General features: G+C 34.2%; 1 protein-coding gene across 1 annotated transcript in view; it reads right to left on the bottom strand.

The window, feature by feature from the left end:
* CFAP299 (cilia and flagella associated protein 299) overlaps positions 1–18,687 on the bottom strand; it is a gene marked incomplete at its 3' end in the record, with an annotated part of 639,152 nt that overhangs the window by 102,818 nt on the left and 517,647 nt on the right. The window contains exon 4 of the mRNA XM_081304839.1: positions 12,774–12,916. Within this exon, the coding sequence (XP_081160965.1) occupies positions 12,774–12,916 (143 nt within the window). The remainder of the gene's footprint in view (positions 1–12,773; positions 12,917–18,687) is intronic.

Genomic DNA, 18,687 nt, shown 5'->3' with positions numbered 1-18,687 from the left:
TTCTCCCTGTAAGAGTTTGAATATACATGGCATTCTGCCATTTTAATCACTAAATAATGTCATTCTTCTAGTGTGTGAGAGGCAATTAAACAATTATATTACTCACTCCTGAAATCAAATGCTCAGGAGAACTGCAGATAGTTGAATGTGCTTCAAGTTGAATGTGCTTAAGAGTAGGTATAAAATCCATGTTAAGGACCTGAATCTGCTTCTAGAAATTGACAAGACTGAGCCATAACTGAACCACATTTTTGTTTTATTCTTCTCAAGTTGGTTCCTGGAGAGAAAAATGAGAGGTCATATATTTGAAAGGAATTGCTTAGTTCTTTTAAGAGACTCAGTACTTTAATCCCTAACAGCAGGGGTAGGTAAAGAATAAAATAGTCACTGGTTGTTCTCTTTACAACAAAACTGGTAATGACAATTTGATTTGGCAAATTATTATTCTGGCTTTGAAATTTTTTATGTGACAACTATTTTGTAATACTAGAAAATAAAATCATACATTGTTCAAATAAAGTGATTGTATATTGTATCATTCAATTTCACAAATTAGTAGAACCAGAATAAATTTAATTTTATAAGTAATTCGGCAGTTGAATTCCTAGTTTAAGTGAGTACATGCTCCTTTGTCCCTAATTTACTGCCCAATGAGCTCCTTTTAAGTAGCAAACTATAACCAAACATAAATTGATAATATGAAGGAAAATCCTTTCTATATTAAAACTGAAGGGAAACTCAGATGCTTTGTGCATGTCATGTATTAGGATATTTGTGAAAACAATGAAAGCACAATTATACTATAATTTTAATTATTCTCTAGGTTTACATCATGTGGAGAGATGAAATTTTATCTGGAGAACACTTATAAATAGGTTTTCATCTAACAGTCTGAAACCATTAAAAACTTTTTCATGTCATCAAAATAAACTTAGTGAATCAATGGCAAATATTCAGAGTTAAACTATAAGATAAAGTATAAATATAGAGAGCATATAATAATGTAATCCTTTGACAAAATTGCTATGGTATCAATAAAAAGGATAATTTTAAAACTATTATGTTCAGGATTATTAAAAATAATTATCAACGGTGAGTAAAAATGATATACAACTTTTGGTTTGTTTGTTTGGCACTGGGGCCAGAGGCATTTTACCACTGAGCAACAGAAACAATTTAGAGGAGAAAAAGTCTTTTGGGGGTCTCATGGTTTCCGAAGTCCCAGTCCATAAATAGCTGGCTCCACTCCTCAGTGTTCAAGGTGAGGCAGAACAATGTGGTGCAAGAGTGTGGCAGATGGAAACAGTCAGGTGATGATCAGAAGCAAAGAGAGAAACTCCAAATCCCAGCTACAAAATATATACCCCAAAGGCATGCCCCTAATGACTCAACTCCTCCAGCCACACACTAAGGCCTCCAGCCGCCACCCAGTTAATCCCATCAGGGAACCAATTCACTGATTGGATTAAGGCTAGCAGGGCCCAATCCTTTTACCCAATTTTTTGCCTCACACATGAGATTTGGGGGGGGAGACCTCCCATGCAAACCATAATAGACCCCTCAAGTTTCTTCTGGTTACATAAAATGGAATTAATTTTTCTGTGGGTAAAATTGATTTAGAAATATTGGGCTAACCTGCCAAAGTAATTATTTCTGATTTGTCAACATCTCTAAAAAAATGGTTCTGTGTTCCAAAAAATAAACAAATGCAATTTTGTTGCCTTTTTTTGCACACCAGAAGTTGTCTGTGATGCCTGCTAGCTCTCCTCTATAAACTTTAGCATTATTTGGATTAAGTTATAAGAGATACCATCATTTCTTCCAATTCAGAAAATTAAATAAAAATAACTGGATAGCAAGATTAATTTGCTACTAATATTTTTAAATATATACTTTTTAACAAGAAAGATAAATAAATAAGTTTACATAATTAGTTCATACAGTTTTAGGGACTATAAATTTTTTTCCATACGATGAAACTATACTTTTTAGAGGAAAGATCCTGCAATTCCTCTTTAACTCAAGGGTTAAATTGAGCATCACTAATAATGAGACAAATTCACATTAGATGCCTCCTGATACAATCTGATATGTAATTACTTGTCAGTGGAGAATTCTTTTTCAAAGAAATATTCACACTGATCAGGCGGTATAGCGATACCAGATTTCAAACTATATTACAGAGCAATAGTAACAAAAACAGCATGGTACTGGTACCAAAACAGGCGGGTGGACCTATGGTACAGAATAGAGGACACAGAGACCAATCCACAAAATTACAACTTTCTTATATTTGATAAAGGTGCTAAAAGCATGCAATGGAGAAAGGATAGCATCTTCAACAAATGGTGCTGGGAAAACTGGAAATCCATATGCAACAAAATGAAGCTGAACCCCTTTCTCTCGCCATGCACAAAAGTCAATTCAAAATGGATCAAGGAGCTAGATATCAAATCAGAGACTCTGCACCTGATAGAAGAAAAAGTTGGCTCCGATCTACATATTGTGGGATCGGGCTCCAAATTCCTTAATAGGATGCCCATAGGCCACGAGTTATATACAAGAATAAACAAATGGGACTTACTTAAACTAAAAAGTTTTTTCTCAGCAAGAGAAACAATAAGAGAGGTAAACAGGGAACCTACATCCTGGGAACAAATTTTTACTCCTCACACTTCAGATAGAGCCCTAATATCCAGAATATACAAAGAACTCAAAAAAATTAAACAATAAGATAACAAACAACCCTATCAACAAATGGGCCAAGGACCTGAACAGACACTTCTCAGAGGAGGACATACAATCAATCAATAAGTATATGAAAAAATGCTCATCATCTCTAGCAGTCAGAGAAATGCAAATCAAAACCACCCTAAGATACCATCTCACTCCAGTAAGATTGGCAGCCTCTATGAAGTCAAACAACAATAAGTGCTGGCGAGGATGTGGAGAAAAGGGTACTCTTGTACATTGCTGGTGGGACTGCAAATTGGTGCGGCCAATTTGGAAAGCAGTATGGAGATTCCTGGGAAAGCTGGGAATGGAACCACCATTTGACCCTACTATTGCCCTTCTTGGACTATTCCCTGAAGACCTTAAAAGAGCATGCTACAGGGACACTGCCACATCGATGTTCATAGCAGCACAATTCACAATAGCTAGACTTTGGAATCAACCTAGATGCCCTTCAATAGATGAATGGATTAAAAAACTGTGGCATTTATACACAATGGAGTATTACGCAGCACTAAAAAAATGACAAAACCATAGATTTTGCAGGGAAATGGATAGCATTAGAGCAGATAATGCTAAGTGAAGCTAGCCAATCCTTAAAAAACAAATGCCAAATGTCTTCTTTGATATAAAGAGAGCAACTAAGATCAGAACAGGGAAGAAGAGCATGAGGAAAAGATTAACATTAAACAGTGACGAGTGGGGTGGGAGAAAGGGAGAGAGAAGGGAAAATGTATGGAAATGGATGGAGACCCTCATTGTTACACAAAATTACATATAAGAGTTTGTGAGGGGAAAGGGAAAAAAAAACAAGGGAGAGAATTAAACAACAGCAGATGGGATAGAGAGGGAAAATGAGAGGGAAGGGGAAGGGGAATAGTAGGGGATAGGAAAGGTAGCAGAATACAACAGTCATTAATATGGTATTATGTAAAAATGTGGATGTGTAACTGATGTGAATCTGCAACTTGTATTTGGGGTAAAAAAGGGGAGTTCATAACCCACTTGAATCAAATGTATGGAAGATGATATGTCATGAGCTTTGTAATGTTTTGAACAACCAATAAAAAAAAAGAAATATTCACACTGAACATTTTCAACATTTACTGTTATTTCCAGCTTAAGTAAAATACAAAGATAAGAGAAATAAGTCAACTGATACCACAAGGAAATAACCAGAGAAGTCCACAGTATAAAACAATCTGAAAGACAACAGGTCTAATCTCTTTAAAAATGTCAATGTCATCCCCCCCACTAAAAAAAAAAAAAAATTGCGAAGTATGGAAAGGGGCTTTTTAAAGTAAAAGACAGGCAAGGGGCACACGCAATGTAATTTTGATATGTTGATTGGATGATGATTTATAAAGTTTTTTGTAAAACACATTTTTGGAATAATTAAGAAAATTTGGAAATGAGCTGAATATTAGATAATATGAGAAGAAACAATTATTTTCTCATGTAGGAAAATGGTGATGCTGTAGAGAATATCCTTATCCTTAGGCAGGGTAAAATCTATAAGCTATTTTCAAATACTATATGGACATACCACCCCACACCACACATATCCATAAACACCATATCCACATACTCCCGAATACTGAAGAGTTGAAGCAAAATTGGAAAAATGTTAACAATTGTTTAGTCTATGTTGTAAGCACATTGGTTTTCATCATGCTGTTCTTTGAGCTTTTCCAAGACTTAAAAAAATATAGATAATAAATAGTTGAAAAAATTTCATAAAATATTAGATGTACTTAATGTCACTAAACTGCACACTCAAAAATAATTAAAATGGTAAAATTGATGGTGTGTCTACTTAACAAAATTTTTTAAAAGTTGGGAGAGTTCGCTGAAGAATTTCTGTTTCAACCACAGTCAGTTTTGTCAATAAACAAGAGGTTGTGTTGGATCACTAATTAAGGTTTACCAGAGACATTATCTTCAAGGAAGCACATTCTAGACAACTTAAGAGTCTGCCATTTGAGTGTTCTGAAATTGTTTTTTTTTTTTAAAGCAACCAGCTTAATGGGGCTGGATGAAATTCCAGCACTGGATGATGCTGATACTTTAGTAAGGATTTGGGAAGAACTGCTACTCCTCAAATATTTGGGGTTTATAGACAGGCTGGAGGAGGTCCATCTGTATACAGCTTTTGGGATTTCTATTCTATATCCTTTAGTTTTCCATGAGAGATAATATTTATTGTTTAGTTTGATATAAAGAGAAGCTTAAATGAGTTAAGTATTGGAAGATTAAATTTATCTGTGAAAGAATTCCAAGAAGATATTACAAAAATTATGGGAACCACAGTTCATAGGATATGAATAGATTCTAAAAGCATCCTGGGACATAACTGAGGTTCAACAAGTCAGGGCCAATTTTCCCCTAAAGACTTTTAGACTGAATCCACAATTATAGGCCACTTTTAGTTCTGTTCATTGCTCTTCCACATACAAAGCTGTGGGACACTGTAATTCTTACTTACAGTGACTGTAAATGAAAGCCTGGTTAAGTACAAAGGGTTGTTTTTTGCCAAACTCAATGAAAGAAGGAAGTGGCAAGGGTGGATACAGGATGGCCAAAATTCCCTAGTCTTAACTGTGAACAGCAGGGTTGCTTGAAGTTTTGGAAAACAATCCCAAATTAGTTCTTGTCAAGTGAGACACACATCTGCAAAAGAAATATATGACCCGACAAAGACTGGGATATGGTATGACCAAAGGAGAAAATTATATCTTTACATGACAAAGTCCTAAATAGAATAAAGTATTGATTTAAAAAGAATTGTGGCATTTGATCTTTATTTGTCCTGAATTTCTAGGGGTTTTTTTTTTGTGTGTATATGGGTCTATGTGCAACTTTGGTCAAACCAATTAACACCTCTATAATTCAGGCTCTTTGGAAGTTAAAATGTGAAAAAAGATCCCTAACCCATAGCCCATATGGTGTGGTAAAGAGTAAGTGAAAGCATATACATATATTGAGATAGATAGATAGATAGATAGATAGATAGATAGATAGATAGATATAATTTTGCATAGTGTATTATGTGCAGTAAATGCTCAGATGATTTTCATTATAATCATAAAATCATCATAATCACCTCAGACTTTGACTTGGTCTAGGCTTCCTGACCACAGTGGTACGCAACAACCTGGGAGGGACCAAGGATTGAAATTAAACCCAATTGGTTGAGCAGTGGAGATCATGACCCAGCTAATGGCAAATATGACTTCCAGAATCCAAGACAGTCACAAAACTTAAATGCATAGAACTTGACAGATTCTAAACAGGAGAGAATCAAAGGTGATAGTGCTTATGCCATTAGGTAGGAGTTAATCAATTCTGTTAATTTGGTGAAAATAAAAGTACATCTCAACCAGAAAGCAGATGCAATTCAATTCTACTTGATGGTTGGGATGAAGGAATGTAGGACCAGCAAGGGAAGAACTTGTTAAGTTTTTAAGAAAATCTTTACATCCAAGACATTTTATATAAATTTTCCTTTTTCTAGAACATTGACACAGTTAAATACATTGTGTAGGCAAAATAAAACATTCTGCAGCCAGACTTGGCCCAAATGACTAACACATGATCTTTGGCTTATGGTTTCTTATGACACAGAAATTATGAGCCAGAAATGTGTTATAGATATGCAGTTTTGAATCTCCAGTAGTGTATTGAAAAAAAATAAATAGGTGAAAATAATTTTAATAGTATGTTATTAATCTTATATAACCTACATATTATTTTCATATGTAATTTGAATTTCTTAATAATATTTTATATTATTATGATAAGTCTTTCAAATCAGGGGTATATTTTATATTTACATTATATCTGAATTCAGGATTACCATATTTCCATTGCTCATTGGGTAGTAACTATCCTTACAGACTGGAGCATTCTTCTCAAGCTAACATTGCTATGATTTAAATGTATTCCCTCCCAAATTCTTGTTGAGACTTTGGGAAATGATTCAGTCATGATGGCTTGGCCCTCATGAACACATTGGCACCCATACAAAGAATGGAGAAAATTATCTCAGACTGCTTTCTGCCTTCCTGTCCTTTTGCCATGTGAGGATGCAGTGTTTCTCTCTTCTTGAGAATGCAGTAATATGGCACCATCTTGGAAGCAGAGAGTAGTCCCCACCCGACTAATCCTACCATTCCCCACTAGAGAACAATCCTGCCACAATCTTAGACTTCCCAGCCTCCAGAACTATGTGTAATAAATTTCTATTGTTTATAAATTATATAGTCTAAGATAATTTGTTATATTGGTATAATGGAGTAGCACATATATACATAGGGAAAAATTTGAAGATTGTGCTATATGTGATAATTCTGATGCAGTGGTTGGGACTAAGCCCACAATGCTTTGGGGCCCCAGGTGATGTCAATGCTAGTAATTCATGAACCCCACTTTGCAAAGCTATATTGTAGCAAATCTCCTTTGATCAATATCTTTTGTTATCCAAAATATTTCCCTATCTTTAAAATTTAGTAAGCATCTGTTGAAGAGACTGATACTCTAATGATTACTGACCATATTTGAATATGCAACATTTTAATAACTTTAAAAATAAGCAACATTTAACATATCTTTTGAAGGCAGGGCTGAGATCATTTACTCCTTTTTTTTTCTTTTTCATTTTTTCTTTTAAAGGTGAGAAACTGCCAGTATGTTACCAGAATGCTTTCTTAAGATTATACTTAAACACAGGATAAGTGCCTATAATCTAACTGTAGGGGTTTGGAACATTTAACATCTTAATAAAACAGTCTATAGGGTTGCAAGGAAATTTGATAGTAATACCTCATGAAACTTTAGTATTAAGGGCACCCTTTGGTCAAGGGTATGAATATTTCATAAAATCTCCAAAAAAAAAAAGACAAGAGAAATTTTTCATTTCCCCTTGATCATCATATCAGAGGGATAGGTAGAACGTTACAGGTTGGTCTTGGATGTATATCCAAAAAGCACATAAACATGTAAGCAACTATATGTGGGGCACAACATAGCTTAAGGATTCCATATTGCACTTTGTCCTTGATGTATAAAAGTTTAAACCCATAATTGCAATGACTTAGAATGCCTAAGAACTTGAGATTCGTTCATACTGATCACAGTTTTGCTCCTGAACTTTAGCATGTGGTTTACTTTTTTATTTTATCCTCTCACAGGTGGTAAGAACAATGCTTGTTGTACTTCTGTCATGAAATTGGAGGGGAGTATAAAGAAAGTTGGTAAATGATAGAACACTATCTGTTTATAAGTTGCTCACAAGTATTCCGAGAAGATATTGAACCTTAAGGACACCATCAAGATTGAATCTGAAACAAGAAGATGATCAAGTTCTGCTGCATCTCAAAATAGTTGCAGTTCTCTGTTGACATTTATATTTTCCACAGTAAAAATAAAAGGCAGGATTCTAATCACAGAAATGTCTCTCTACACAGCAGAAAATAGCTTATTGGAAAATAAAGAACTAGAAAGAGAACTCATGTAATTTTGAATTTTAAGATATTTTCTCTAGTTCTGAATCAAACTAAACATGAAACTATATATAAAGGAATTTTCCCCCACATTCCAATTGCCTCAACACATATACAGGTTAATTCGGGTAGGTTAAAGATAGAAAATGATAAAAGCAAAACTGTATCACTCTATAAACAGTGTCCTGTGACCTCCCAAAAGATGAGGATATACCAAATAAAATTCAAACAATGCAAACCATAGAGGAAAAGACTGAAATACATGAATCTGGCTATTAAAACTTCTTATTTCAGATTATAAAAGTCAGTGTAAAGGAAATGAAAGATGATACTTTTTAATACATATGACAGGCAAAGGATTAATCAGCATCTAAATTAAACAAAGCAAATTCCTGCAATTTACAAGAAATGAAAGAATAAACCAACTGAAAAAGAGGGGGAAAGTCTTAGTAGATTCTTCACAGAAAGGAATTCTGAATAGCCAATAAAAGATGTCCAATCTGATTGGTAATCATAGAAATTAAAACCACAGTGAGAGACCATTTATACATATTATGTCACCATAGCGAGAAAAACATTTGTTAATACTGTGTGTTGGTGAGGATGTAGGCCAACCACATCATTAACATGGTACTTCTTGTTGGTACAAATTGGTATAATCACACTGAGAAACAAGTTGATGTTATCTGTGTATACTTCTGTGATTCTGGTTTTACATTTCTTTTCATAAGGAAAATAATTAATATATGAATTATAAAATAATTTCTATATGAATTATATTTCATATTAATGAAATAGCTGACAAGGAAAAGTTACTCTCTCTGGAGGAATTGTAGTTTAAAAATGCTAGATGAGTGACAGAATTAGAAAATCACCCTTATGTAGCACTTAATAAAATTATTTATGTAGCCTTCCTTAATGAATGCTAAAAGCACTGGCCAAAACTTGATGGGGAACCCAAAGATAGAATGATTAGGCTGAGGCTACCTCAGGTGATCTAAAACTGGGTCAATAGGAAGTACAATTTATGGGGAATAAGGAGATACAGATAGATTGTAGCAAACAACATGAGCGTCATCAGTCAAGTTGAGATTGTGAGATGTTTGGGGATAAAGGTTTCTCTAGCAAATCAGTAGCACAGAGGTAAAAAGCAGGAGGGGAACATGTTTGTCCAATAAAAAAAAAAAAGTTAGTCCTAAAAAAAAAAAAAAAGGTTGAAGGCCATAGAATAAAAAACACAATCTTATTTAAATTTTGGTTAGTCAAACCCACTGTAAAAATTTGAGACAATAAATGAAATATGAACCAAGAGTAATTAGGTACTAGGTGACATTAATTAATTGTTTTGTTATATAAGATCATGATGTTTCTTGTAAAATGTTATCAGATATAAAGACAGAAGTGTTTGCAAGCGAAATGGTATGCTTTAAGTTTGTTTTTAATATAAACAAAGCTGTTAAGGTAACAAAATCTAGTGTTTTTAATAAATTATTAATTATGAGGGTGTTGATGGAAAGGAAGAGGTCTGGAATAACATCTGAATTTTGCTTTCATTAATATATTTTTATGAATTAAATTTATTTTAACTGATGTATAAAGTACAATTGTACATATAGTGGGATAGCATGTGATATTTTGATATGTATACATTGTATAAAGCTTAAATATATAAAGTTTATAACTATTTCTTTGGCTATTTACCATTTCTTTCTGATGAAAATATTCAAAGTACTTTCATATAGGCTTTGAAATATACAGTGCACTACTGTAATCTGTAGTCACCCAACTGTGCAATTGTACAACACAATTCTTATTTCTAATTCTAACTTAGTACCATTGATCAACCTTTTTCAGACTTTAGTAACCACCATTCTACTTTCACCTTCTATGAAATCATTTTTTTCAGACTGCATATATGAGTGAGAGCATACAGTACTTGTCTTTCTGTGCCTGGCTTATTTCAATTATCATAATGATTTCCGGTTCCATGCATGTTGGCATAAGTGACAAGATTTCATATATTTGTGGCTGAATGGCACTCTATATATGTAGCACATTTTCTTTATCTTTTCACAGGCTGATTATCACTTCAGTTATTTCCATCTCTTGCCCTTCTGAAGAGTGCTGCAATACACACTGGAGTGAAATGTCTCTTCAATATACTGATTTTATTTCCTTTGGATAAAGGATAAACATCCAGTAATGTTAGATCATATGGCAGTTCTATTTTAAAGTTTTTGAAGAACCTCCATACTGTTTTCTAAAATAGATGTATTAATTTACATTTCCATCAACAGTGCACAAGTGTTGACTTTTCCACATCCTCATCACATCCTGTTTATGTTGAGAGCCTACAGAATCAATTGCTGATAGTGAAGGCAACTTTAGATAAGGAGAAAAGACATTTATGAGGTCAAGATGTTGAAAATGAGAAGAAGCAGGACATGTTAAGAATTAGAATAGGAGCCTATGGGCAAAAGTGGGTAGGTAGTACAGACCCTAAAGAGGATATAAGGCAGTGCAAATGGAAGAACTGTAGTCTTTCCCTTTCACTAACCCAGCCACTCTTATTGCAGTAAGATTGATATATTTTAAAATATTTTTAGTTGTAGATGGACACAACTATTATTTAGTTATTTTTTTATTTTTTATGTGGTGCTGAGGATCCAACCCAGTACCTCACACATGCTAGGCAAGCGCTCTACCAATGAGTTACAATCCCACCCCAAGGCTGATGTCTGGTTGTGATTTTGATTTGCTTTTCCATGATGATTAGTAATGTTGAATATTTTTTTCATATACCTGTTAGCCATTTGTATTTCTTTTTTTTTTTTGAGCCTATTTAGGTATATTGTCTATTTTAAAATCAAGTTATTTTGTGCTATTATATTTTTAAAGTTCCCTCTATATGTTAGATATTAAACCTTTGTAGATATATGATTACCTGTATTATTGGGGTCTTATTAAAAAACTGTTAGATTACTGCAATGTTCTGACACATTTCCTTTGTTTTCTTCTAGTAGTTTTTATAGTTTTAAGTCCTAAATTTAAATCTTTAACCTGCTTAGAGCTGATTTTTATAACTGGTAAGAGATAAAAGGTCTAGTTTAATTTTTCTTCTGCATTGGATTATCCAATTTTCCAAGCATAATTTATTGAAAATACTACCCTTTCTCCAATGCATGTTCTTAGCATCTTTGGAAAAAATCAATTTGTCTATAGATGTGTGAGTTTACTTTGGGACTCTCATTATGTTCCATTGGTCTATGAGTCTGTTTTAATGTCAATACTATGCTGGGTTGATGCTTTCAGTTTTAAAGGTGGCTCCATTTGCTAAGATAGGATTTACAAAAGACACAGCAGGTTCCATGGCCTATAATGAGTTTAATTTTGAACATAAATTTTAAGTGTCACAAAGTGCCCAGTGGAGTTTGAAAACCATAAGTTATTAGGAGCAGCCACGCACATTTTTGTAAAGTTTCCAAGATTTTCCTTCAACAGTGTCCCAGGATACAGCTACAGGTTCAGTGAAGAAGTGATCTAGATCAATCTGCTTTGAGATGCTGTAGAACAGACACAGCCAAAGGTCAAAAAGACATGGGTAGTGGAGATTAGTGTAAGAGAGAAATTAAATAATATGCTATACACCTAGGTTGGATAGGAAAGTGGTGATGGGTTAGAGAGTCTTTAGATAATAGCAAGAAGGATAAATAAGAGTATCACAGGGTTCTCAGAGTATACAAGTCTTCAAACAATGACCTGAATACAGTACTGGGAGTGAAATTAGAATGCTGCTACTATTTTGGGGTTCTATGGTGAGGTAGAAATAGTTGAACAAAAAGCTTTTGTTTAAGTGCCATTCAGAAGGGGACAGAATGATCATTCTGTCAATGACTGACAGTGTAGAGTAGGTCCAGGCACCTGGGATGAGGAAGCCAGAGGAAAGGGTAAGGGCCTTCAGTTAAAAGAAAGTTAGGCTGCCCTCTTCCTCTTCTTTCTCTCCTCTCTCTCCCATCTTTCTCACACTCTCTACTCTTTATCTTTCTCTCTGCTCTCTTCCTCTGCTCTCTGCTATCTTCCTCTCCTTTTCTTCCCCTTCAGGCAGCCCCCCAAGGGGAAAAAAGTTAGATGTGAAGGAACTCTAGAACTGTGATGAGAAAAACTGGGTGAGGTGGTCAGTGGTCTGCACTTTGGCTGCTGACCAAGAAAGTGGGATGATAACATATTTTGAGGCTTCTAGGCAGAATATCCCACATAGTGGTAAGAGACTTATGAAGCCAGAAATTTTTAGGCTCTTCTTAATGTATAATATGAATGTTGCTGAGAATTGACTTACCTTGAATCTGAGTTTTATCTTTTTCAGATTATTAAAGAGGGGAAATGCATCTATGCTCATTCCCCATTTTAGAATTTTTAAAAAGTTCATAGTCATCAAATTCCTTATATATGTACATTACTGTTCCAAGTACAATATAGAATATAAAAGAAAAATGCTTCATCCCTGCCACTGAAGATGCAAGGATTATGTACACAATGTACCTCAGATCTGTGGGCCTTGGAAGCAGTCTTCTTTTCCCATTAAAGTAGACTTCAAAATCTTGAGTCTTGAGTCTGTGGGCATAGTCAATATATCCTGACACTTCTTGTCCATGAGAATTTTTGTCACGAATGAAGATCACAGACTGGTTGAGAGAGAGAGAGAGGAGAGAGAGAGAGAGAGAGAGAGAGAGAGAGAGAGAGAGAGAGAGAGAGAGAGAGAGAGAGAAGAGGAAGGAAAGGGAAAGGAAAGGAATAAAAGTCATTTGAGTACACTGCATATTATAACAAAAGCTACAGTTGCTGAGCATTATATATGCCAAGCTCTGTTTCAAAAGTGCTTTATGCTTCATCTTTACAATGATGTTAACAGATAGGTACTACTCTTTTCTCCTAACACTTATAAAAGTTAACTGAGTATGCACATAATGCACATTTATAGTAATTTTGTAAAGCAATATCAAAATACCATTATAATACTTTTACTAAGAAGACATTATTTCAAGTGTTTGAAATACATACATTTATTTACTTTCTCTTCAGTATTATTATCTTCATTTTAGTCATTTCTTTACATAAAAAAACTGAGATGCTCAATGTCTCAGAGCTAGTAAATTGCAAAATTGAGATTCAAACTCAGGGTCATAGATTTGTCCTTCTAACTACTACATTTTTTTCCCCATTTGAAATACTATAGATTTTCTGTTATCAAGGTATAACAGAGAATAAAACATATCCATGAGAATAAAAAAAATCATTTTATAAAATAACTTCATAGGTCAATATTCCATAGTAAGCTGTATTCTCTGAAATATTTCTCATTCATATTCATTTCTTCACAAATATCATTGAGCACCTTCCACATGTCAGGCACTATTATAGGTGCCAAGATAGATAGAGTAATAAATAAAACTGACAAGGTCCAGACCGCCCATATTTTGTTATGAGAATAAAAACAGAAAGAAAACTTCTGGTAGGTAATAAATGCAATTAAGTGATGAAGAAGGAGATCAGGGACAGATTGAGTTGGTAATGAAGGCAATTTTAGATAATGAGAAAAGACCATGAAGAGGGCAAGATGTTAAACCAAGATTGAAGGAGAAGAGAAGCAGGCCATGTAAAGAAGTAGAATAGGAGCCCATGGGGAAAGGGGGATAGATAGTACAGACCCTAAAGAGGAAATGAGGGAGTGAAATGTCAGACCATAGTCTTTCCCCTTTTAAATCAACAGTATTTTTTTTTATCTCAAGTTCAAAGAAAACAAGACCACCATCACCAACAACAACAAAAGGGAAAATAACCCTATTCTAACTGGAAAACTTTAGAATGCATTTATTTTCAAACTTAGAATGAATTATATAATTTCATGGCAAAGTTATATATCTGGAAGAACCTACGAGACTCCTTTTTCTCCTCAGAAGTAACTGTGTTGTTTTGTTTTGGGTCTTTTGGGCAGTCAACTGTAGGAAACACTAATGTGGGTGACTTTAGGAAGCTTTGAAACCCAAACCTCTTTTCCATAGTGAAGTTAGAAAACATAAAAGGTTCTTTTTTCCTACTGCAGCTAAAGAAACATCTTATTAACAATATCCCCACTGAAAAATGACAGAATAGAGATACAATTTTCTGCTAATAGATTTCATCTTGCCTGTCTGGTTGTTTGGAATTGGGCACTGGAAATACTGTGCTAAGAAGGATTTTTTGAAGCAGGTCTGGGATCAAGGGAACAATGTGTCACTTTCCATAGATTTTGCAGGAGTGGCTAGCATTCATTGTTATCCCTGTGTGCAATGCTGTACAGATTTCAATTCTTAGTCCTTGTTTTCCCTACATAACTCCATGGTAAAGTAATTTAGATTTCCCTATGCTTTTAGCCATTTATTTTTTAGTTTCTGTAGCACAATTTCTATATTAATAGTAATCCAAAGAGACTGCTTGGAACTCTCATACCATTAAATCAATAACTAACCCTGCTGTCCACATGAGAGTCCTAAAGGTGCTTGACCTCTTCTCACCAAGGATGGGGGGGGGGGAGAAATGGGTGGGGGATGAGAGAAGAGAGAGAGAGAGAAAAGAGAGAATGAAAATGAGCCCTATACTTCCAAATGGAATTCCATTAACAGAAAAACTCTTCTTTCTCTCTCAATGAGAGATATACCAGCAGAATGGCAAAGTTTATATTGAAACTACCTTTGTACTAAAAATGAATTAAATTTTGGATGAAACCTGAAAAAAAATCAACAACAACAAAAACAACAACAAAAAAAAAACTTTTAAAGTACACTTATGCCCTGGCAAGAAGACAAAGTAAAAAAAAAAAAAAGCAGAAACCCTGAGAGAAGAGTAGAACCCTAAAGTTGGTTTTGTCCTGCAGGTATTTGCCCAACCTAAGGAAAATTTAAGAAAGGATTTCATGACCTTGTGGTCATGAATTCCAATCTTTCAGGTTCAGAGGCTTATAGGACTTACTGACTCAACATAAAACTGAGAAATACAAAAAGACTGAAATAATATCTTTGATGTACCCAGAGAAAATAAGAACCATTCCAGAATTGTACTCCCTAAGAAAACATCTTTCTAGTGAGCAAGATATTGACATTTTCAAATGAAAAAAAAATGTGAGAGACTTGACTAACAGAAGTCTCTTGCTCAAAAAAAAATCTGCAAGATATATTTCAGGAAGTGATTCCAGCTAGAAAATCAAAGATAAAAGAATTAAAATCGAAGAAAGTTATGAGTATACAGCTAAATAGAAACAAATCTAAACAGCATAAAACAATAATAATTACCTCTACAATAAGTTATGTCTAAAATTTTTGAAATAGTCATGTATGTTTGGAGTGAGCAATTATGGTTAATGTGTTTTCTTGTCCTTGAATTCTTCAAAATGAGGGTACATACAGGAATTAACTTAGAATCTGATAGAGATGTTTCTATACGTTTAAGACTATCATTAACAAAGAGGATCAAATGTACATCACCTTCCAATTATTAAAGAAAGATTCATTTGACAAAACATAATGAAATATAAGAACGAAGAGGAAAATATATAGAAGAGGCAGGACAAATAAATTTATTGACAGTGTTATAGGATGCATTTTGTCCTCTCCAAATTTATATGTTTTAGACCTAACCACCAGTACTTCAGTGCATGATTTTATTTGGAGATAGAGTATTTAAAGATGTGAGTAAGCTAGAATGAGTCTGTTGGCATGGGCCCTATTCCAATCTAACTGGTGTCCTCTTAAGAGAAAATTTGGACGCAGATAGCAGGGGTTCATGTGCTCAGAGAAAACCACTATGTGAAGTTCCAGCAAGAGGGCCATCTGAAGTTTAGGAGAGAGGCCTAAGAAGAAACCAAACTGCCAAAACCCTGATCTACTTGAACTTCTAGTTTCCAGAACTGTGAGAAAATAAAGTTATGTTGCTTAAGCTACCTAGTCTGTGGTATTTTATTTTGGTAGACTTTGAAAGCTACTGTCGATAGGAATAAGTTAAAATAATTAAGTAATTACAATAACTATTAATGACCAAATGTTTAAGTTAAAAATAAAGGTTATTAGAGTGGGAAATATGACAAAAAAATAAAAGCACTAAAAAGCTGAAAGTTGAATGATCAAAGGATGTCTATGTGAATTTCCATCTCAAAGAGAGCTGCTATCAGTATTTTAATGTTAGACAAAAAGTACTTTAATGCAGAAAGCATTACTAGAGATGAAGATTCACTACATAATGATAAAAGATTAAGTTCATAAAAAGATATAACAATTCTGAACTTGAATGAGGCTTTGAAAACCAAACCTCAAAGTATTTAAAGCAAAAGAGACATAACTCCAAGGATAAATAGAAAAGTCATCATCAGTATGGTAAATTCCTCTCTCTTATTAATTTCTAGGATATGCAGAGAATAAATGCATACATATTATAATATTAATATAGATTTTAAAGAATTGAAAACACAAGCCTGAACACATGGTGTTTATCTTAGGTAACTACCTAAACATCTTTTCTCTTCAATGTTCTTATGGATGAAATGACTGATGAGCTAAAATTATATACATTTCACTATTCATAATTTCATTATTACATTATTATGTATACAAATCTCCCTTTCTATGTAAATCTGATTAAATATATTTCCAATCTCTGCTCCAATTCTGAGTGTTAAGGGATTATTATGTGATTTTTGTGAATATTTGGGTTTTCTGATGCTAGAGAATTTCAAGTGAGGCCAAACTGAGTATAAATGTTGAGTTCCTCTAGGTTCACTATACATCCTGGGGCAAGTCAATCAAACTTCTAATATATTTCCTCTACTTAAAAGTTCTATGCCCTGCAGGCAAGGCCCAAGGGACCTGACAGACCAGGCTACTGAAAAATTCAGCAAGTTTCAATCATAAATAGAACAAAGCAAAACAAAAAAATAAACCACCAAACTTTGGCTTGGACCCAAGAATTTAGTTAACCAATTTTTCATATTCTTCCTTCTTTCTGTTTCTCACTAAACCCAATAGAGAAACAAAATGATCCCTTCCTTTTGTCTCCATGGAATTGCTTAACTCAAATTCAGGTGCTATCAGGGTCTTATCTTCTATCTCATACTCTTTCTTTCTCAATTGGAATTCTGGTGTTAAACCGTAGTACCTTGTTTTCTTTTATTTTCAATAGGCAAAGATACTTCAGTGATTTTTTTTTTATAATTCTAAACCAAGAAAAGATAATCAATCACATGGATTCCTTTTCACACAAATTTGTACAGGGCAAATAAATTTGTTCATGTATTTCTAAGAATGTGAACACAAATGTATAAGTATATTTTAAAAGATACTTTTAGTGAAATAAATAAATGTTGGTGTTATGGTTTAAATATGAGGTGTTCCCCATGAAAAAGTTTCTGTGTTGAGCAAATATTCAGAGTTGAAGATATTAGATTGTAAGAGTTATAATCTCATTAGTGGATTAATCCATTTGATGGATTAACAATTTGAATGCACTATCTGGGTGGTAAATCTAGTTAGGTAAGGTGTGAATCCAGGATATAGGTCACTGAAGGCATGCCCTTAGGAATTATATTTTTTTTCTCTCACTTGTGCTCTCTGCTTCCCAGTTAACATGAGCTGAGCAACTTCGTCTGCTACACCCTTCCACCATGATGTGCTGCCTTACCTCAGGCCCATAACAAGGAAGCTGACCAACCAGGGATTAAACCCCTGAAACTTTGAACCTAAAATAAACTTTTCCTCTGCTAAATTGTTAGTGTCAGATATGTTGGTCATAGTGATGAAAAGCTGACTAACACAGAATTTGGAACCAGGTTATTGCTGTGACTAACCTAACCATGTGGTTCCGAAGCTTTTGGAACTGGTTCAGAGGAGGAGTTTGGAATAATGGGAGATGCAGGCTGGAGAAGCCTTAGAATATTGAAAGCAGAGCTTTAATGGGTGATTTTTGTTGGTTGTCAGGGTGGGGAGGGTGTTAAAAGACCAGAATTCCAATAGGACTGTAGATAGTAAGGACTCTGCTCATGAAGTTTGATAAGAAAATGAGGACTGTATTGGGAGTTGGACTAGAGGCGTTTCATGTTATATTATGGCAAATAACTAACTTGTCTAAATTTTTCCCAATTCCTGAGACTTTCTTGGAGGCTGTATTTAAAGGAGATAGACTAATTAATCCAAATGAGGAAATTTCAAGGCAGCACAGAATTTAGGAAGTGATATGGATATTGTGGCATCTTTTAAACTGTTTTACTGTGAACAATCGGAACACAAGGCAGGGAAGAAGATTCAAAAAAACTTGGCAGTTTGGTCAGAGAAGAAGTACATGTTCTAGGAAGGCATGATTTCTGAAGATATTACCAGCACTAAATAGATACTAAATACCTTTTATAGATCAACAGGATAAGAGGTAGTGAGAT

This window comes from Spermophilus citellus, assembly GCF_964194105.1.
Source record: "Spermophilus citellus genome assembly, chromosome: 8".
Taxonomy (NCBI): Eukaryota; Metazoa; Chordata; class Mammalia; order Rodentia; family Sciuridae; genus Spermophilus; species Spermophilus citellus.
The sequence above is the reverse complement of the archived record's forward strand: the minus strand, read 5'-3'. Positions and strand labels throughout refer to the sequence as shown.